The sequence below is a fragment of the Melozone crissalis genome, unplaced genomic scaffold, assembly GCF_028551555.1.
Source record: "Melozone crissalis strain CALT ecotype California unplaced genomic scaffold, PUWL_Pcris_2 ptg000045l_1, whole genome shotgun sequence".
NCBI lineage: Eukaryota > Metazoa > Chordata > Aves > Passeriformes > Passerellidae > Melozone > Melozone crissalis.
Genome location: NW_026535823.1, coordinates 31471053 through 31493479, shown reverse-complemented (window position 1 = coordinate 31493479; position 22427 = coordinate 31471053). Strand labels below are relative to the sequence as shown.

At 47.3% G+C, this 22427-nt stretch overlaps 1 protein-coding gene across 1 annotated transcript in view; it reads right to left on the bottom strand.

Moving 5' to 3' along the window:
• Window positions 1–22427, bottom strand: part of CACHD1 (cache domain containing 1) — an 89616-nt gene that overhangs the window by 15051 nt on the left and 52138 nt on the right. Inside the window, exons 5-15 of the mRNA XM_054285724.1 lie at window positions 19825–19951; window positions 17647–17791; window positions 15277–15493; window positions 10112–10261; window positions 8856–9089; window positions 7112–7261; window positions 6500–6623; window positions 5902–6019; window positions 4948–5116; window positions 2109–2251; window positions 894–1075 (exon numbers count right to left, since the gene is read on the bottom strand). Coding sequence (XP_054141699.1) covers window positions 894–1075; window positions 2109–2251; window positions 4948–5116; window positions 5902–6019; window positions 6500–6623; window positions 7112–7261; window positions 8856–9089; window positions 10112–10261; window positions 15277–15493; window positions 17647–17791; window positions 19825–19951 — 1759 coding nt within the window. The remainder of the gene's footprint in view (window positions 1–893; window positions 1076–2108; window positions 2252–4947; window positions 5117–5901; window positions 6020–6499; window positions 6624–7111; window positions 7262–8855; window positions 9090–10111; window positions 10262–15276; window positions 15494–17646; window positions 17792–19824; window positions 19952–22427) is intronic.

Here is a 22427-nt window from a genome sequence, read left to right as displayed (position 1 = left end):
AACAGAAGTGAGGCAAGAAAATTCAGAAATATCAGACAGTGAGTATAAATTACAACCTCTTAAAACTTCCATCAGCACAAAATGAGCCACAGTCATTGGAGAGTTGGTAAAACTGTCATAGGAAAGTTGATAAAACTTTTGGCAAGTTTTTATGTAAGAAAAAGTGACCACTTTGCTTCTCCCTAGCCAAAGCACGGACCTACAAGCAGTTTAACCCAATTCTGCTTTATTCCCACTTGCACCTTCCTCCCAAAACACAACAAATCTCAGGGAAACAGGGGGCAGGAGAGCTGCCAGGAGCACTGCAGAGCCACAGGGCTGGGATCTGTGTCTTTCCCAGAGTGGCAGCACCTGGCTGGCTCCTTCCCACGGATCCCAGCCTTTGGAGCACACCCGGAGCTGCCCCCAGCCGGAATGTCCCCAGCCCTCTGCCCAAATCAGATGCTGCTGCACAATTAATCCCTCCTTGAAAGCAGTGAGGAAAGCCACAGTAAACAAACAAAAAGGCTCAGATATGAACAACCAGAAAGGGCCCAAGGAGCTCAAACACTCCTGAGTTAGCTAATCCCTGAAGGGGATGCTCATTTTCTGAATATTTATGTCCCCATCTGCCATAGCTGGGCTACGAAACACCAACTGCACCACAAAATAAAAAGTCCTGAAGTTAAAACCAAAAAAAGTTTGAACTGTGTTTAGGCTCTGAGCTTTTTCCCCACGCTGAAAACATTTTAAACTAAATTAAAAAAAAGAACAAACCAAAACAACAAACAACCCGCAGGCTACGAAATCAACTCCAAAAACGAAATCAACTCTACAAAATCAACTCTAAACATTTCCCTCCTTGCCCTGGGAGATGATTCAAAGCTTTGCAGAAGGGACCCTGAAAAACTCACCATTGTCTCCTGGTGGGATCAAATGCTTTGTCCATGAGGGAGCCGGGGTAGATGCGCAGCACCCCATTGGGGGTTGCTATGTAACGCCTGACAATGTAACTGTTGAGGCCGCTGATCTCCATCTGGGTCATCCATTCATCCGTGCCGTGACTGGTTGCCATTACTTCATTCCTGACAGAGAACTGCAAAACAAAGGCAGAGCTGGCAGGGTTCCTGCAGCACTTGCATGGCAAGATAATAAAAGCTTCCCCGAGAGCCACCGGGGATCATCCCGGCTCAATTACTTGGTTCAAGGCTTCTCACACCACACATTCCAAGCAGATTATTGGAGTGAAATGTTGGGGGTGTTATCTCTGTGGCTTTGCTTAACTTGGAGTAAATGTAAATATTGTGCTGCTCACACAGAAAATAGAGATTTCTCAGTTGTATGCCTAGGAAGACAAAGGTGCTTCTGCTAAGAACTTAGCGTGGTTTTAACTTTTCTAGGGTTTGTTTCAGCAAAGTTCTGCCTCCCTCCTCTCCCCACTCTTAGATCAGATGTTGGGAAGGAATTCCAGGCTGGGAGGGTGAACTTGTCCAGAGAAGCTGTGGCTGCCCCTGGATGCCTGGAAGTGGCCAAGGCCAGGCTGGAGTGATGCCTTTTTTGGGGCTTACCTAAAAACACAGGCCAGACAAAACCAGGGGAATAAAAAGCAGTTCTGTTTATTGAGGGGCCTTCAGGGACATTTAGGGCAGACAAAGCCTCCCAGGGACTACATCCAAAATGGACCATGGGACACAGATTTTCACACTTTTATAAGTTTGGTCCATTTGCATATTGGGGGTTAATGTTCCAATTACAGCTTCAGGTAATGAATTAATTCACCCCAAGTTTGCTCTCCCAACCCATTTTTGTTTCCATCTCTCAGGCCTGAGGCAGTGAGGAGTCCCTGATTGCCAGGCCTGGAGAGGAATTGTTGTGTCTGCCCAAAATGGGACAGCAGCAGCTCACACTGAACATGGAGTTTAGAGTTGTGCACTAAAGAACTGCAGGATCACAAATACAGAAAACCAGAAAAGCCAAAATCCCACGGCATCAGGAGCACGGTGGGCTAGTGGAAGGTGCTGGCCATGGCGGGGATGGGATGGGATGGGATGGGCTTTAAGGTCCCTCCCAGTGCAAAGTGCTGGATCTGGGGCTTGCAGAGCAGCCCAAGGTGGGATTGCTGTGCCCACCTTGAGGCCGGGGTTGGCGATGAGGCGCGTGTTGTCGCTCAGGTAGGCCGTGTAGTGCTCCACCATCCGCTTGGTCTCGGGCTGGCTCAGGTGCTCGTAGGGGGAGGAGAAGCTGCCTGCAGACAGCATCACCGTGGGGCTCTCTGCAAACACCAAACACCAGGAATTTCAGTGTGATGAGCTGTACGTGTGGCAGTTTGTACCATGGGAGGGTCCCTGTCCTGCTGTCCTCGTGGCAGGGATGACCCTGCTTCTCTCCCACACCTCAGCACACAAAGTGCCCAGCTGTGGAACAGGTTTCACTGTGACTTCTGTGAGCCAGAGGGAAGTTTGATAAGAAGATCCATGTTCACCCCTGAAAGAATTTTCTACCAAGGTTGTTGACATAGAAACCCAGAAAGAAAGAAGGATAAATAAGAGAAACCTGCAACTATTCCAATGAGCACTTTGCTTGTCTCGTGACCAATGAGTAAAGTGTAAACTTCTGAGTTTTGTAAGAATGTATAAAAAGCATGCATGCCATAATAAAAACAGTTTGAAGCCTTCTGGAAATGGAGTGTGTTTGTATTGTCTCCGTCTCAACTACAACCCCCAGCTCCTGCAGGACACTCTGGACTGGGAGGAAGGGCAAACATCCATTTTTCCACCCAACCCAGAGCACTTCCCAGCAGAGTTTCATCCTAAACTCAGGCTGAACATTATTTCCTCCCCTTCTGGCCCTAAAACACAGAAGTCACAACATCAGCCCCCTCCTCTGATCTCCATGCGTCATTTGGTGTTTAATGCCTTTGTTCCCAAAGCCTCAATAATTCTGAATTACTGCTTTCTGTGAGATTACAGAAGCTGTTTTCCCTGAAGAAAAGATGATGGGCTAAAGAAGAAATTAAGTATCCCTGTTTAGGATAGATATCCCAGAGGAAAATGAAAATGAGCATTTTCAATTCCAGAGAATGAACATCTGGAGAATCCCAAGTGCAGAAGAGGAGCTCCCCAATAAAAGTGCAGCTGTCTGGAGTGGCTTTCAGAACAAACTCAAAAGCAAACTTTCATCATGCAAAATCTGCAAAACCAGACAGCTTTTCCTTTTTAAAAAAGAGAAGTGATTATGATGATGCAGGGCTGAGGGTTGAGAAGATCTTTTCTGAGGATGTGACCCATGGAATCCAAATTCCCTGTGTGGAATGGTCTCCAGAGGAGAAGGTGCAGTGCAGAATGTGAAGTGTTCTGCTTTTAGTCACATTCCTCTCAAACACATGTGTGCTGCAGTCCCCACTTCCCAACTTCTACTCCAGCCCTTCATCTGCTTTCCAGAGCAAATATCCTGATTTTGTTTTGCATGAAGTTTTTCCACTTGACAGCTTAGTACTGTATTTTTGGGATATTCTCCATTTGTATCTTTCTGGATATAAGATAATCAAGATTAGGCAGCACATTAAACAAAACAAAAACAAAACCTGTGTTTTAAACAACTGGCAAAGCAATTTCCACAGGTTTGTCAGGTCCCTCTTCCAGTCTGTTCTCACTGAGCTATTCTGCAGGGCTCCAAGAAGCTAAAAAAATCCACAACTTTGCCACTAATTCACCATGAGACCTTCAAACCCTGCTACAAGCAGAAGTATTTAATTCAGAATTTCTTACAATAGAGATTTTAGGGACCTCCCAAGGCTATACCTAAATATGACAGCTTGCAGTGCGGGATGTTTATGTAAAACCCCTCTGTTCTTGTGATATTTCTGGGTTTTAAGTTCTCCATCCTTCCCAGGCACTGGAACTGCCATGGAGATTCTCCCTTTTTCCCAGCAATGTTTGAAATCAGTCAGGAAGAGCAGAACCACTTTAGCCTATCCAAACCTGAGAGTTTTGAACAGGTGAGGAGGGTCTGCAAACCATCAGAGCACTGAAGCTCTCCTTCTCCCCAGTAGGCTCAACCTCTGCCTCTGAAGGCATTCAATGCTTCTGGCAGTGCAAAACTCCCATGAATCCAGGGCAAAAGAGCAGCAGAGTCCTGCACAACTGGCTGGGACTTCATCCTGCTCTGACAGTGCTCAGGGAGGTGCTTCAGAGCCAGGAGAGGATTTGGGTTAAGCCTGGTGAGAAACCTCCATGCTCCCACTGCACTGCCAGGGACCCTGCTGGATCCCCAGGGCATTCATCCCCTACTCTGAGCAGCACCTCACTCATTCCTCCTGCAGGAAGTGAATATGTTGGTTAAAACCTGGTGCTGATGGTAGCAAAGTTATGGATTCAACCCCTGGGTGGGCCCTTCCCTGCAGAGCTCCATGATCCCTGTGGGACCCAGCTCAGGCTGTGCTGTGATCCTGGAGCTCAGCACTGAGCAAGCCACTGGGACCAAGGAGAGCTGTGAGAAGGCAAAAGCTGATCAGAACATCAGCCTTGGAAATAAAACCTTCTCAAGGGAAGAGTATTTCCCAAGTTTTGTGAGAAGAGCTTTACTTTGAGCCGCCACACTCCACAGAAACACACAGGAGCTGTGACAGTGCCAGGGTGGCTCAGGGTGGGCATCAGCAGGAATGTGCCCATGGAAAGGGTGGAACTGCCCAGGGGGGTTCGGGTGCCCATCCCTGGAGGTGGCACTGAGCTGCCACACTCTACAGAAACACACAGGAGGTGTGACAGTGCCAGGGTGGCTCAGGCTGGGCACCAGCAGGAATTTCCCCATGGAAAGGGTGGAACTGCCCAGGGAGGTTCGGGTGCCCATCCCTGGAGGTGGCACTCAGAGCTCTGGGCTGGGGACAGGGTGGGGATCGGGCACAGCTGGGAATGGCTCCTGGAGGTGTTTCCCAGCTGAGGAGGCCAGGCCAGGCTGGCAGAGCCCTACCCAGGGTGGCCAGCTGCTTGAAGTGCAGGCAGGCGTTGGGCTGGCCCAGCAGGTCCAGCCTGTGGTAGAGCAGCTTGCTGCTGGGGACGGTGTTGAGGTTCTTCAGCTGCTTCACGGGGATTTCTGGCTGGATCACCACCACACACAGGATGAAGGACGTGTCCTGCACCTGCAAAACACCAGCCAGTCACCGAACAGAACCAAAGGGTGGGGGGTGAACAGAATTTCTCTTCTGACTTCTACAAAATAAACTTTGCCACAGTTAACACTGAAAATAAAAACACTGTAATTTTTTTTCCTGAAAACCAAACAAGACTTTCATTTTGTTGCTCAATTAGCAATAACTTCTAATTCTAGCACTGCTTCATGGATATGTTTTGTCACTAACAGAGGAGAGGCTGCAGGTTTCCAGCTGCTGGACACACACTGGTGTTACCTTTATGGAGAGTACAGACAAATTAACTCTCAAATGCAAGATTTTATTATTTCCACTCTCAATTGTGTGCTGCACGTGCCACATGTTTTACTGGTTTGGGTGTTTTAAGGACTCTAAATTACACCAGAGCAGCAAACCTTGGGGTGTCCCAGCTGCTCTGCAAAGGGAGTTTGGTATTAAATGCATTGTTACAATCTTGGAAAATCAGCTCCAGACACCTTTCTGTGTGAATTTCTGTTAAACAATGACAGATTTAATCTCTTAAAACTGCTCAGCTTAATCCTTTAGGTTGGATTTAACTTAACACTGTGAAATGATCCACAAGTACCTTCTTGAGTCTGTTGGCACAAAGCAACCAATTCTTGCTGTCATCGGTGAATTCACCTGGATTATGTTTAACCTCAGATTCCATTTTAACCCCTGGGCTGAGATTAGTGATCAGACATTCCCAGACTGAAGGAGGGACAGCAGCAGAGCCATGAACTCCCCCTGTGCCACCCCACACTTCTTGTCCTCACCATTTTCCAGGCATAGCTGACATTGTAGGCTTCTTTCCCAATTTCCCTGAGCTTGTTGACGTGCCAGGACAGCGAGGAGTTCACAGGAACTGTGATGATCTGGCTGCCCAAGGGGATGCTGCAGGGGCAGATAAAACACCCAGCAGTTTATTAAACACTGAGTAAAACTTAGGACTTCAGCAAAATCCTTCTATTGTGTGTTTATATAATTATCATAAGAATTGAAGGAATTAACTGTTTTTTGTGCTTGGTGAAGGAAAGCCTGTGTGTGTGTGCTGCAAATGCACTTATGTACCCTCACATTTTGAGCTTGAAAATTCTCAGAATAGGCAAAGCATAAAGAAAAAACCCAGACCAAATAGTGGGAAATCTTCCTGACAGGGAAGAGAGAGATTAGCAGGAATATTCCCCAGATCAGCTGGGAAACACCACATAACAAACGACAACTGAAAAAACTTGGGAGGAAAAATCAAATCAGAATTGTTAATGGGGGGAAAAAAATCCATCCAAGTATCCAGATATTGTAGGAAAAGGAATTTTACCTTACATATTCTTAAATTAATCTAGAAATACTCCCAGTGCTGCATCCATTCCTTACCTGAGGATGTTCTGGCGCACCAGCTCGAACTTGGGAATGTTCTCGTAGTGGATGATGTCTGTGTGCAGGGGAGGCTCAGACAGCAGGTAGGGCCTGGTCAGGGAGGGGTGCATCAGAGTGTACCCTAAAAAACAAACACACAGCCCCAGACGTGGGATGCATTACAAAACTGAGCCCAGGAGAGGTATTTTGGGGGAAAAAACAAATATACAGTAATTACATAGAATTTTGGCAAGTGACCAAACAATCTTGTCATCAAAGGGGTTGCAAATGAAAAGCAGCTTGAAAAATTCAGCAATAAAATTAGCTGGATCAGAGGGAAAGAGCTGGGCACACACATTAACAGCAATTTTCCCTCTTTCCCAGAAAACCTTGGATGGCACAGGTGTAGGAAATCCCCACAGCAAGAGCTTCCAAATCAGAACCCCAGGACAGAAGTTTCAAGTCATGAATCCACCTAAAATCCCCCGCAACATTCAGGCAGAACTAACCAACAACATGCAATTAAACTTCTAATAAACATTATCACTCATTACTCAGAAATGTGAGAATTCAGAATTGGTGGCTCACGAGCTCAGTGGGACTAGAGGAGATGATGTGAGTCAAAATTACCTTTATTATCAATGAGGAAGGTGTAGGATCCCAAGGAGTCCTGGTAATAGGTGACATCTTCCAAGATATAGGCAAGGTTGACATCTACTCCAACAATTCCCAGCAGGAGGTTCCCAAAGTAGCAGGGTTTACTGACGGTCATTATCAGGCCTTGGAGGGAGAGAAACACCACAAAACCATCAGAAATATCCTCTGGGTCATTATTTTGAGAGGAAACAGAGCATTCTGAGATGTTACACAATTAAATTTTGTATCTATTCCTTGCTGGAATACGGCCAGGGAAGCTCAGCAGGGTTTTCTGTTGTGTCTGGCTGTTGTCAGCAATTCTCTCTAATTAATCTGTGTTCCTGGTAGTGACCTGAAGTATATTTATCAACTTATTAGAACACACACCACAAGTAATGTTTGAGCGGTTGTCAGTCTCCAAGTGGATTCCTTATAGATATAAAATAAATTTGTGTGAAAAGCCAACAGAGTATTCTCTTCCTTTAACAGAATTTAAGGCCATTAAAAAATAAGATGGAAGAAGAAGGAAATTACTTTGCCCTTGTAAAGCAACAGTTGGGATGAGTTGTTTCTCATCTAATGCATAATCAGAATATTAAATCTCTGCCTAACTAAATCCCAGTATTGCCACTGTGCTGGGAATCATATCCATAATTACCCAACAGTTTGGGATTGATCTCATCCCTGAGGTGAGAACTCTGCAACACTTTCTTACTCCTTTTTTCTGAGCTTGGAAACTCAGCAGCTCTTCCCCCACCCCAATATAAAATCCATTTGCATGTACAAGCCTTTAAGTACATTCTGAAATGCTTGTAAGACAAACCCATCTATTGCATCATTCCCAATCCTTTGTTGCTCCCATTTTCCCTTGGATATGGCTTTGGGAGAGAGCAAGAACAGAGTTTGATCACTGAGGGAGGGAGCAAAGCTCAGACCCAGATTTCCTCAGGAATAGCCTTAAATTCAGTTTGGGTCTCAGGACAATCCAGGTATGCTGAAGCCAAAGAAGGGCTGAGGGTGGCCAGCTTGGGACAATAATCAACAATAATTAACAATCTCTCCTTGTACCATTGTAAGGCTGTTTTTATCCTGCTCTTACACAGGGCTGACATGGATGCCATTCCAACCTATCTCTCTCCAGTACAAAGAATTCCTCTCCACAGATTAAATTATGGATTATTTGTTCCTATGTATTCATACAGAGGAACAAATTTCACCACAAGAATCCAAACTAAATCTGTCAACTCCATGTCTTGTTAGCACTTTTTTCACAACTAAACCTTCTGCAGATGAAAATCCTACAGACAAAAAGGCTTGGGAACACACCTAGAACCAAAATTTTGTAGGATTGTGGAACAGGTTTTTACAGTGACTTCTGAGAGCCAGAGAGAAGTTTGATAAGAGGATCCATGTTCACCCCTGAAAGAATTTCCTACCAAGGTTGTTGGCATAGAAACCAAGAGAGAGAAGGATAAATAAGAGAAACCTGCAACTATTCCAATGAGCACTTTGTTTATCTCTTGTGATCAATGAGTAAAGTGTAAACTTAGGAGTTTTGTAAAAATGTATAAAAAGCATGCATGCCAGAATACAAACAATTTCAAGCCTTCTGAAAATGGACTGTATTTGTACTGTCTCCATCTCAACTACGACACAGGATTACATGTATCTGGGGACACGAAAGCAAAGAGAACCCGATCTCTGATGGTTTTACCCCAAAGCCGAGGGCAGCACTCACCATCCCCCATCTCATCCGAGAAGGGCAGGCTGAACACGGCCTCATCAATCATCCTGTTGGGCAGGTTGGTGTAGAACCTGCCCACGGTGGTCTCCAGGTTGCTGAGCTGGTTGAGGACCATCATGCTGCCCTTGGTGACGGGCAGGGCGCTGCGGTCGGGCACGCCGTACTTGGCCGAGTTCTGCTCAGCCAGGTCCCGCAGGAAGGCCAGCTCCTTCAGCCCCGTCACCCCCTCTGCAGGGACACAGAGCACAGGCAAACTGGTCAAACAGCTCCATTTCCATCCAGGCTCCTGCCCCCTGCTCCAAAGGAATGATCCACACGCTGTATCGCAGCACTGAAAATTCCATATTCTTATTTAAGCGCTTAAAGGTTGGTTTGAGGAAAATTAATTACTAACACCAAATTTAAAGAGATTGCCTCTCTCCTGCTGTTGCACAGTGCAAAAGATTTGCCATGCTGTTCACATCCCCCCTTTAAACAAAGCCCGGGGAGCAAAGAGCAGTGTGCCCCATAAATCCACAGGACAGCTCTTTGTTCTCCACGGTGGCTCGCCCACGGGCAGGACCAGGAGCAATCCTCAGCCCTGCAGATAACAGCCTTTGTTCTCCAGCTGAACCATTCCAGTTTCACACTTCACTCAAGTCCCAGCCTCAACTCCTGCACACAAATCAAAGCCTTTTGCACGCCCCACTCTCAAATGAACATTTAAATTTACAACCAAATCATACATTGGGTTGCGCATTCACTTCCTTGGCTATTTTCAGTAATACAACAAACTGCCTTCGTGCTGAAAATGCTTTTTTGGAAAATGGGTGGGTGATCTTCATGTTTAACTCCACTCTCAGGTTGGTTCCCAGGTTACCAAAGCTGGGTTATCATTTCAGACTTGGTTTGATCTCCCATTCACCCTCCCTGGCTGATGAAGTCACACTTAGTCCCAGCTTGCTGCACCTGGAAGCCCCCAGGAAGGTTTGCAGTTGCAATAATTAACAAATTTACCTCAGCCTGGACAATCCAGGCCACCATATTTTATATCCCTGCAGCTACACTGGGATACACAAAGATAGAGTGGCACAGCTATAAACACCAAAGTAACAACATCTGGATGCAGCTTCTGGATTAAATGTGCCAAAAATCCATGAACAAACTGCTCCCAGTAAGGCCTGGAATTACCCTGGGATGAGTTTAATAAACGAGCTGTGCTGTGCCAGGATAGGGAATTTTATGGCCTGGAAATCAGAAGCATCTCTCACCATTCATGAGGGCATAAGTGAGGATCATCACTGAGTTATTGAGGAAGCTGTTCTCCTCGTTGATGACACGCAGAGTGGCTTTTTTATCATCTTCTGAGGACTCTTTTGATGTGATCCCAGCCGAGAGATAAATGATGACCATGTCAGTATCTGAAACACAGTCACAGCACAAAGTGCATCAGGATTTAACTCTTGTGCTGAAAGCCCTGGAATCTGCTCACAGCAGCTTCTCCCGGGGTTCCACAGCCCCTCCAGGGGATGAACAGGCTGCAGCCACATGGATTCCAGCCTTTGGGGTTCAAGTTTCACTCTTGGCACTCACCAAACTCCTGTTGGCCACCCAGGAGCACTGGGCTTGCTCTCCTGAGCAAACCCCACAGGCGCCTTCTGGCTTTGGAATGGTTTGGGATGGAAGGGACCTTAAACCCCATCCAGTCCCATCTTTCACCATCCCAGGCTGCTCCAAGCCCTGTCCAGCCTGGCCTTGGGCACTGCCAGGGCTCCAGGGGCTGCCACAGCTGCTCTGGGAATTCCAGCAGCCCTTCCCCACCCTGTCAGGGAACAATTCCCAATATCCCATCCATCCCTGCCCTCTGGCAGTGGGAGCCATTCCCGTGTCCTGTCCCTCCATCCTTGCCCCCAGTCCCTCTCCAGCTCTCCTTAGGCACCAAGGTCTCTCTGGATCCTTCTCCTCTCCAGGTGAGGAGCTTGGCTGCCTCCAGGCAGGAGCACACAGATGGAGCAGCTGCTCCAATTCCATGGAAAAGGCTCCACAAGGCCAAATCCTGCACTTTTCATCTCCTGCCCCTCTGTTCTCCTTCCACCCTGCAATCCCAAGGCATGGAGCTGCACAGGACACCCTCCATGGAGCAGGGCCGAGCAGAAAGCTTGGCAATTCTGGGCATTCTCTGGAACGTGGCCTGGCCCCTCACACTTTCCCTGGAACACGTTTTTCAGGCTGAGGATGCTCCTGGCCAAGGTCCTGCCCCAAAGCCTTTGAACACAACAATCCACAGCCCTGTGCTGACTCCCCAACCTGTTCCATCACATTTATCTCAGCATTGAGAGTGGTTTGTGTTTATAATGAACATACAGATCAAAATCACCCACAGGAAACGCAGAGCACTGGGCTGACGTGGTCACATCCCAACTTGCTTGTTTCACCTGGATTTTTGGTGGATTTGCTGTACTGATTTATTAAACAGGTATCAATGCTTTCACTTGCACATTTTGTCCTCATGGTTTGACCAGAATTTCAGCCAGAACCAGATTTTGACACAAACAGGAGGTGCTGTTAATTTGGGGGAATTCCCACCTTAGTTTTCTGTAAGGAAAAAAAGCAAAGCCAGGTATAAAAGCAGCTTTGGGTGGAGTTTAAGGAAAATTGTTGCTGTGTTTCCTAGGCTACAGCAGAGATATTTTATCTGCAGCCAGGCATGGTGCTGCAGCCTAAATGGAGCAACAAGAGCCAGTCCTAAATCTGCATGAGGGACCAGAGCAGGCAGCTTTTGGAGAATCCTGTCACCCTGTGGGATGAGGATATGCTGAGCAGTAGGACCTGGAGCAGAAAATCCAGATGTGTTGAACACCACAATTCTCCCCTCTCACACCAGCAGCTCCCTTTGGCTGTGCCAGTGTGAATTTGGGATTGAGGCTGTATCTCAACAGCTTCCCTGACACACCCACACATTGTTCTCTGGGAACAGGATGTTAGAAAATTAACAGTGAAATGAAGGATTTTTTTTTTTTTGCTGGGTTTGTTTTTCTTTTTTAAAAAGATGAAAAGATTATTTACAAGAAAATGAGACATGTTTTATAAACATCCTCTTCTCAAACCTATTGTGTCTCACCCCAGGAATTCTGAAATTCATCATAAGCACGTTAGATCTTCACAATCTTCCACATGGAGAGAAAACCTAAATCCAAAGCATTTGCATTTTAACTTTCTGTGCTTGTGCCCCAAAATAGTTGTTTGATATGAAACCTAGTGAAGTATGAATATGTCAAAACTTCTAAACATAAAACAGTACCAAACATAAAAACATGGAATCCTGGAATGGTTTGGGTTGGGAGGGACCTTAAAGCTCATCTCATCCCCCCCCCTGCCATGGGCAGGGACACCTCCCACCATCCCAGGGTGCTCCAAGCCCTGTCCAAGCTGGCCTTGGACACTTCCAGGGATGGAGAAATGCAGGAGGATGCTCCAAGACTCCTCAGCTGATGTTCTTGGAATAAATCCTGGTGACAAATTCATCTTATCCCAGCCAGCTGCAGCAGCACTGCACTGTTCATTTTGCATTTGCTGGAGTTGCTCCCCTGCCATCATTTTGCCAGAGGATGGTAAAATCCTGCCCTTGCCAGCCTTACCCTTTGTCCAGTCACACGAAATCTCCCTGTGCCAATGGCCTGAAGGTCAGGAATTGGCTGAGCCTTTGGTAGCAAAAGCACCATTCCATAAACCGAGGGAAAGTCACGTGGAATGGGGGTATTTCATCATTCTTTCCAAAGCACTTCAACCCCTGGCCTTTTCCTCTCTCTCTGGCTCTCACAGCCTCTGAGCTGGTGCCCTTTGGGACGCTGCAGGCTCTGCTCTCACTGGAGCAGGCACAGGGCCAGGGCTGGGAACTGAGTTACATAATCCCAGTGTCCTGATGGAGATGGGCTGCTCCCTCCACCCTGCCCTGGCACTGCCAGCGTTACTCAAACCCAAGGAGCACCCAGGGCACAGGATTTGCCTTCCACGGCTTCCTGGCAAGCAAATCTGCCACCCAATTGCACATCCATCTTTTCATGTCTTTCACCACATCCTCACTACAAAAAACACCCAGAAAAGGCCCAGTCTTGGGGAGGGGAAGGATAAAGCTCACAATGGGTACACAGAGTTCAGGGGGGTTATTGTGAGGTGAAGGGAAATTTAGCCAGGACAGCTTTGTGTTCCACAAAACATCACCCACAATTGGTGTCCTCAAACCCTCATTTCCCTGGGAAGCAAGGGGATCCACTTCCCCAGGATTCCAGTAAGGCACATCATCCCTATGCAAATGTGACAGCACTCATTAAATGAACCTGCAGAAGCTGCAATTTTCCTGGAAAGGCCCCCCCATACAGATTGAGGAAATAACTCAGCTATTACACTGATCTACCCTGCATTCTTCTCCTTCAGTTCAAAAGAAAGGCAAGGCAGCAAGAGACACAAATGAGAAGGGAATGGACACATCCCACAGCCCCTCATGGAGAATGGACACATCCCACAGCCCCTCACGTGGAGAACGGACACATCCCACAGCCCCTCATGGAGAATGGACACATCCCACAGCCTCTCACGTGGAGAACGGACACATCCCACAGCCCCTCATGGAGAATGGACACATCCCACAGCCTCTCACGTGGAGAATGGACACATTCCACAGCCCCTCATGGAGAATGGACACATCCCACAGCCTCTCACGTGGAGAATGGACACATTCAAGAGCCCCTCATGGAGAATGGACACATCCCACAGCCCCTCATGTGGAGATGAACACATCCCACAGCCCCTCACGTGGAGAATGGACACATCCCACAGCCCCTCATGGAGAATGGACACATCCAAGAGCCCCTCATGGAGAATGGACACATCCCACAGCCCCTCATGGAGAATGGACACATCCCACAGCCTCTCACGTGGAGAATGGACACATTCCACAGCCCCTCATGGAGAATGGACACATCCCACAGCCTCTCACGTGGAGAATGGACATATTCCACAGCCCCTCATGGAGAATGGACACATTCAAGAGCCCCTCATGGAGAATGGACACATCCCACAGCCCCTCATGTGGAGATGAACACATCCCACAGCCCCTCACGTGGAGAATGGACACATCCCACAGCCCCTCACGTGGAGAATGGACACATCCCACAGCCCCTCATGGAGAATGGACACATCCAAGAGCCCCTCATGGAGAATGGACACATCCCACAGCCCCTCATGTGGAGAATGGACACATTCAAGAGCCCCTCATGGAGAATGGACACATCCCACAGCCCCTCACGTGGAGAACGGACACATCCCACAGCCCCTCATGGAGAATGGACACATCCCACAGCCTCTCACGTGGAGAATGGACATATTCCACAGCCCCTCATGGAGAATGGACACATTCAAGAGCCCCTCATGGAGAATGGACACATCCCACAGCCCCTCATGTGGAGATGAACACATCCCACAGCCCCTCACGTGGAGAATGGACACATCCCACAGCCCCTCACGTGGAGAATGGACACATCCCACAGCCCCTCATGGAGAATGGACACATCCAAGAGCCCCTCATGGAGAATGGACACATCCCACAGCCCCTCATGTGGAGAATGGACACATTCAAGAGCCCCTCATGGAGAATGGACACATCCCACAGCCCCTCACGTGGAGAACGGACACATCCCACAGCCCCTCATGGAGAATGGACACATCCCACAGCCTCTCACGTGGAGAATGGACATATTCCACAGCCCCTCATGGAGAATGGACACATTCAAGAGCCCCTCATGGAGAATGGACACATCCCACAGCCCCTCATGTGGAGAATGGACACATCCCACAGCCCCTCATGGAGAATGGACACATCCCACAGCCTCTCACGTGGAGAATGGACATATTCCACAGCCCCTCATGGAGAATGGACACATTCAAGAGCCCCTCATGGAGAATGGACACATCCCACAGCCTCTCACGTGGAGAATGGACACATTCCACAGCCCCTCATGGAGAATGGACACATCCCACAGCCCCTCATGTGGAGATGAACACATCCCACCGCCCCTCACGTGGAGAATGGACACATCCCACAGCCCCTCATGTGGAGATGAACACATCCCACAGCCCCTCATGTGGAGAATGGACACATCCCACAGCCCCTCATGGAGAATGGACACATCCCACAGCCCCTCATGGAGAACGGACACATCCCACAGCCCCTCATGAGGAGATTGGACACATCCAAGAGCCCCTCACTGTGGACTGCAGCCCAAGGAAATGCTCCTTAAAACAAAAATGGGCATGGAGCACATTTCTGTTCCTATTCAACACACTCCACTCCCTTGGGCTCTGCCAAAATGAGAATGTGAAATAGGGCAACACTGGCAAGGCCCTGGAACAGCCCGGCCTGCACGAGAGGCTGCCTTACTTCCTTGGAGCCGGGTGCCGTTGTTGGTGTTCCGCAGCAGCTGGAAAGCCTTCTGGAAGCCCAGGGCGTGCTGCGTGGAGCTGTCGGACGCCTTGATACTGCTGACAAAGGTGGACATCTTCCTCTTGGTCTCGCTGGTGGCAGGGGACAGGAAGGTCTTGTAGCACTGGTCCAGGGAGCACGTGCGCACCGCGTCCGCCACCGTCAGCACCGAGATCTGCCGGGAACAGACTCCGTGGGGAGGGGGCTCCATGGGGAAGAGAGATCCATGGGGAAGGAGAGGGGTTCCATGGGGAGGGGGTTCCATGGGGAAGAGAGAGATTCCATGGGGAAGAGAGAGGTTCCACAGGGAAGAGAGAGGTTCCATGGGGAAGAGAGAGATTCCAAGGTGGAAGACCTTCCATGGGGAAGAGAGAGGTTTCATGAGGAAGAGAGAGATTCCATGGGGAAGGGGTTCCTTGAGGAAAAGGTTCCATGGGATCACCTCCTCTGGAGGTGGAGCAATGTGCTTGAACAGCTCAGGCCACAGTGTGCTCCACCCAAACTGTTTTTTAGTTATTCTTACCAGAAGCCTGTGGGGTTATCAAGGTTACTAAGACATCAATTGTGCTACATCAAGAAAGAAGAGGCTGAGAAACAAAATGCCAAGACCACGAGAATTAGATAAAGGAGGGCCTTGAAGCACTGGACTGTAAGCAATCACATATCCTGAGAAGTGCATTCAGAGCATGTGGACAAGGCAGAAGCACCAATCAAAAATGTGTGATTGTGTGTGCAGTAGTGTTAGAATGTATAAATAGAGCCACATGCAAACAATGAAGGGGCTTCTGCTTAATGACATTGATTAGCTGTCCAGGAGTCCTGTTGTCCTGCATGGAGAGCACAACACACATCTTTACATCATCTTCACACACCCAGACACACAACACTGGAGAAGCCAACGGAGGAGATTCCATGGGTTTAAAACTGCATTGTTGGAAAAGAAATGCTGGAGGCATAAAGCTGTCAGATTTCAAAAGGATTATGCAGAGTTCAAGGAAAAGAGATTTGGGTCTTTGTTTCTCAGCAGAGTCAGCTTCACTCTGCTCCCTCACCATGGTCAATGCACTGCTCTGGGCAGAGCCTGAGTGGGCCAGGGAGAGCTGACAGGGAATCAGCAGAGAGCATTTCCAGGAAAGCCTGGAGAGCCCAGAGAGAAGCTGAGTGCACAGACAAATGGAAAAAAAAAAATAAACAACCCCTCCAAGGACTGCTCCCAGCAAAGCTTTTTGCTGTTTTAATGTTTCAGTCAAAGCAAGGCGACTCTGACATCAGCTTTTCCTGTAAGTAAGTTAATGCAAGTGTTACCTCTATGCCTTAATGACATCTAACACACCAGACTCATTAATTGAGTGACAAACTTCATTAGGAAGCATGGCTGAGGCAAGACAGCCCCAGAATTAAGCAGTAATTAGATACCTGTGTAACAGGTTCTATAATCACTGAGCTACTGACCAAGGAATAGGTGTATAAATGTATTCTCTGTATTCACACAAACCCTTCTGACAATTGAATTTAAGTGCTATTAATCCTGCTGAACTGTAAGAATACTTTACCATATTAAATCTCTTTAAAAGCACCATGTTACAAGTGGTTTTCTCATACTATTCATGAGAAGATTTAAGGCAAAGATTATCATCAGTTTTCTTCAATTTGATTTAACTAAAACTCCTCCTGCTCACAAAAGAAAACCCAAGGAGAGACTGATCAAGGTCTCACCAGTAGAGAGTTACTAAAAGACCAAACTGCAGACTTTTTACAGAAGCACTTTATGAGTCCACAGTTGCCTGTACTGAAAAAAAAAATTACAGTTTAAGTGACTTTCTCACTGTCAAATGAGTACCAGGGACAGAGCAAAAAATCAAACCCAGATTTCTCAGTCCTTTGCTGGTACCATAATTATCTGTGAATCTTCCAAACATGAATTATGCTTCAGCTCACACCAGTACTGCAGGAGAATAAATAATTTCCACTTTCACAAGACAAAAAGAGAGGCCCAGAGGTGAAATGAGTTGCTCAAAGTAGTTTAGAATGTGAGAAAGAGTCATGTTTGGAGCATGGTTCTTCTTCCTGTTGACCACCACTGAAATATCTGCTGAGATGGAGGAGCCTTTAGGGATTGCTCAGGTACAAGATTTTGCCTTAGATCAGTGGGATTTCACTTTTTTCCCAGCCTGCAGACCCCAAATGTTTTCCCTGCAGCAGAAAGAGTGAACTCAAGGCTCTGTTACCCGTCAGGGGCAGCTCCCAGATCTGCTGGAGTCTGAAAACACCACTTTGGGTGAGAGCTGAAAACCCAAGAAAAGCAGGGTTTGTCTGGAGAGAGCTCACCTTGTCGTGCTCATCTATGGAGCTGAGGATGACCTGGGCAGCATCCTTGGCAATCTGGAGCTGAGTCTCTGTGACAGAGGCCCCGTGGTCCACGATCACCACGATGTGCTTGGACTGAGGGCGAACGGTGGAGACGTAGACGGGCCTGAGGAGGGACAACACCCAAACCACCATCACCATCAGCAGCACCCTGTCATCCCCACTGCAGTGCTCACAGTGGAAACAGGCAGGGATTACAACACCCAAGCAAATAACCAGGAAGAAACAATGATTTATAACAGGAATTTTTTTTTCCCTTATCAGAACTTTTACCAGGAAAGGCCAGCTGAGAATCTGAGCATGCAGAAATGCCCCTCAGTTTCTGAATTTTTTAACCAGGTTCTTTTCTCTCTGTCACAGCAAGAGCTTTCAGGAATTAACCCTGCTGCTTACACAGCAGCAGCATTTGGGATCACTGCAGCAGTTCACAGCAAGGTGTGAATGAAGCAAGAAATGCTCCAGGTAAATCCTGGCTGCTGGGAACTTCACCCACACGTGAACTGGGTGCAACAGTGGGGATGTGCTGGGGCCAAGACAAGTAAAAACCTGTGCAGCTGCAGGGAGATGATCAGCCCAGGGTGTTTGGGCTGCTCTAAGAAGGCTCCTGGCCAAGGCAGGGTGCCCTGGGATGACTCTCATCTGGGTCATGCTGCACAAGCCCTTGGATCTGCCCAGTTTTACATCCCAAAGTGAGCTAGCACCAGTGGGGACTCTCAGTGCTGCCATGTGCCTGTGCTGACACCAAAAATCTTGTTTACAGATCCAGCTCAATATTGAGAGAGGTGTGAAAGAGTTCACAAGCTCTCACGCCAAGGTTTCAACCTGGAATAAATTAGGAGGATCCTCAGCGTGGAGGAAGGATTAAAATAAAATGGCAAGTTTCTCTTTCCTCTTTGGTCCAGACACAAAACTAGTTGCAGTCAAGGGAGAGTTTTGGGATCTAAATTTTGTTATATCAAAGGCAGACACAGAAATCTTATTAAAAGGAAAGGAAAGATTTGACACAAGGCACTGCAGTAAACAACTGGCACAAATCAGTTCTCAACTGTAAAACAGCCTGCAGCTCTAGCCTGGATTAATACCTGCAACTGAAACAGAGCCTTTGATCTTCAAAGCACTGAAGCATTAACTAATTAATTCACCCAAACTACCCTCTGAAGTAAATATTAGCAAAAAGACACCCCTGATTTAGCCATGGAGGAACTATGACCCAGACAAGTGATTTGGATACAACCACTGATGGTTTTAGTGTCGAATTGTGAGCAGGACTGGGCACCCCCAGCTCTCACCTCCTCAGCCCTCACCTTTTCAAGGCCCCAGAAAACCCAGTCAAGCTCAGAACTCTGTGCTTTGATGGCACACTGAAGATACCATCAGTAAACTTTTGATTGCTCAACCCTGACAGAAAACCAAACCTTCCTTAGTGTCCCCAAAAGGCTCCTGGATGTGCTGCTGCTTCTCCTGCACAGACTGATTAACTTGTACAATTAATGTATGACCAGAGACATTAAAGCCACTGCACCTTCTCACCCTCGAGCCTGCATCAATCCCATGGTACTGACGGAAAAAGCAGGGAAAAATACTGGACCACAAATTCTTGGCTTAGACAACAGAAATCCCTGTGCAGGAAACCCTGCCACCTGGTTTTTTATTTTTACTCTTTTATTTTAGTGGAAAGAAATTTTCACTGCTGCTTCCCTACTATCCACGATGCGCCACCTCAACCTGGAGGAAAATGCTCCTACCTATGTGCCAGTCTCTCATCCTTCCCCTCCCTCCCCAAGTGATGCACCTGCCAAATCAGCAGAATGTCTGCTCACTGCTTTATTAACAAGGGTCAGGCATGAGTCAAATATCAGTCAGATTTTGCCTGCAGGCTGACCTACAACTTCCAAGTCACTGCTGTTTACAGCTGAATTAATTTGGGAGAGGTGAGGAACCTGTTTAGAATTTTAGTTTTGTTCCTTAGAAGTGGAAAGTGGTGCTTTAAAAAACAGCCCTAAGAAAACCCAAGGGACCCCATTAGAAGTTACTCATGAAGGCTGGCAGCTTGGCAAAGGACAGGAGTGAGTGAAATCAGGGCCTGAGGAACCCAGTGTGAGTGCTTTTCCCAGGATATTGGAAGGAGGCAGATCCTACCTGCTGCGGTGCTCGTAGCTGCCCTTGCACCGGAACTTGTGGGCTGGGAACACGGTGAAAATCCCTTCTTCTGAGCTGAAATACTGCCACTTGATCCCTGGGTTAGACTTCAGGTTGTCAGCAAGGACTGCAGGGTGGAAAGGGAGAGAGAAGCAGAGTTACAAAGGCAGCCCAGACTCAGAGCCTCCCTGGTGGAGTTTGGAGAAGAACAACCCAACCTGAAACACAAACTGCTCTGCTTAGGATGGGGAAAACACACTGGGGAAACTTCACTGGTCTGCAAACAGCTCAAGAAACTCAACACTGGATTGGACAGATTTTGTTTAACATGTGATGACAGCTCCTGAATCTCTGAAGTACCCCCAGGTCCTGGAAGGCAAGGCCAGAGTGAGGAAGGAAGAGATTAAGGCAATTATATATAATATATATATATACACCCTACATCTCCATGTAATAATAAATACCTTGTCAACATCCTTTCCACAAAGGAAAAAGCCTTCATGTCAAACAATCCTGTTCTTTTTGGTGGAATAACTCCAAGATATTCGACAGGTTTGGTGCTCACAGCTTCATAACCAACGAAAGGAAAGATCCCATGGGCACTGGGAACAGATCCCATGGGCACTGGGAGGGGAACAGATCCCATGGGCACTGGGAACAGATCCCATGGACATTAGGAAGAACAGATCCCACAGACATTGGGATTTCTGCCTCATGGTGCAGTGGGAATGTCCCTCAGACCCTGTCTGCTCTCCCTCCAGCCTGGATTGATGTTCATCCATGGAATCACCAATTTTGCCACAGCACTGATCCCAGGCAGCTCTAAGTCCTTTAAAACAAAAAGGAAATGCTCCCAGGAGAGAGGGAATGGGACATCATCAGCATGGGAGGCACCACAGCAGGAACAGGATTATTTCCCACTCAGGGCTGAACACCCTCTCTGCTTGCAGCAGACTGAAAACAAAATCCTGTATATTTCACACCTTTAGTTTTTACCAAGCAAGTAAAGTAGATCACACAGGCTTAAAATGTATGAAAAAAAGAAAATATTTCTCCTTTCATGTTCTTTGATTGCAGAACTCAAAGAACTGGCAGAGGGGGGCTCTGATTTCCAGTGCTTCACCTTTTGCTCAGCATTTCCCTCCAGCATTCCCTCAGGACTGGCACTGAAAATAGGCCAGTTTCATCTCCCTCATTATCAAATATGCCAATATTTGGGTTGGAAAGGACTGCAGGGCACATTCAAGCCCTAGCCAGACACTCCACACCCAAATACCCACAGAGAGGGCAGCCTGAGCTCCACATCCTCCACACTTTAGCACTTACTCAGGTTTCCCAGACTGGCTGTGGCTGGATGTTCTCTCCACATCCAGCCCAGTGTAATTACCCTGCAAAAACCGCTGTCCTGGGCTTTCCCCACTCCTCTTTGCCACAGTATTTCACACTTCCCACAGTGCCTACAAATCCCACTGGGATGCTGGGCTGGGACTGCTGAGCTCTGTGCAAAAATGCAGCTTCTCATGAGAACAATTCCCTGCCTGGATGGACCAAGGACTGCCAGAGATTCCTCATTCCCCTCCAAAATCTGTTTTTTCTCTGAGCTGCTGCTTCCTCCTGCAGTCAGAAGGGCCATGAGACTATAAAACATTTAAATCCTTCTTTTTATGCCCAACCTCCAGGATTTCATCGTTCTGGGGGTGAAGTTGTTTTGTACAAAGAGGCTGAATTTCTGGTGCTGAAGTTTTTGTTTTGAGTTACAGAACTTGAAAAATGTAATTTCGAAGCTGACATGAGAACACCAAGTTAAAGCCTGGACTAAACAACTTGTCCAGTCTCATTTTACCAACAACATTACAATAAAGGAGTTTATGATTTAAAGGCTTTGGCTTTTTTTAATCCTTGCTATATTAAAGATAAACTTCTCATTCCTGCAAAGCCACGAGCTGTATTTATTTCCCCACGAGAGTATGTGGATTTGAAAGTATTCATTTTCCCCATAAAACAATTGGTTTTGAAACTCAAGCTCTGCTGTTCTTCCTTTTCACACAGTTGTGCTCATGTTTCCTCCAGTGAGTGTTAGTTCAATAACACCCTCCCCAGGGACCACCAATTTTATCCAAACTCTGCTTTTCCCCCCTTTTTTTCATTTTCCTATGACCACAGCAGACAATCTCCCTGCAGATAAGCCATGCCTGAAAAATCCAGACTTTTTCTCTTTAAACACATTCTTATTTTCCATCCACTCAAGCTGCAAGAATGCCCTGCAGATATTTCCTCAATTCTTGCTCCTTGCCAGGACACACAGTAGATGAATTTTTTTAACCTAAACCTCACTTACCCCAAACCTTCCACACCTTCAGTGTCGGTGGTTTATTCCCACCTCTTCCTCCCAGGAAAACCAGCCCCTGGACAGGTTATTCCATCCAAATAAAAAGCTGATTCCTTAGTTCTGGACACAGATTATGAATAAAAGTGGCCAGTTGCCCATGAGTTGGCATTGCCAGGTCACTCTCTCCCCTCCACTTCTCCTGCAGCAAAATCTGACCCCAAATCCTGCTGGAAAAGTTGGGAAATATTAAGATGACAGCATTTGAAATGATGGC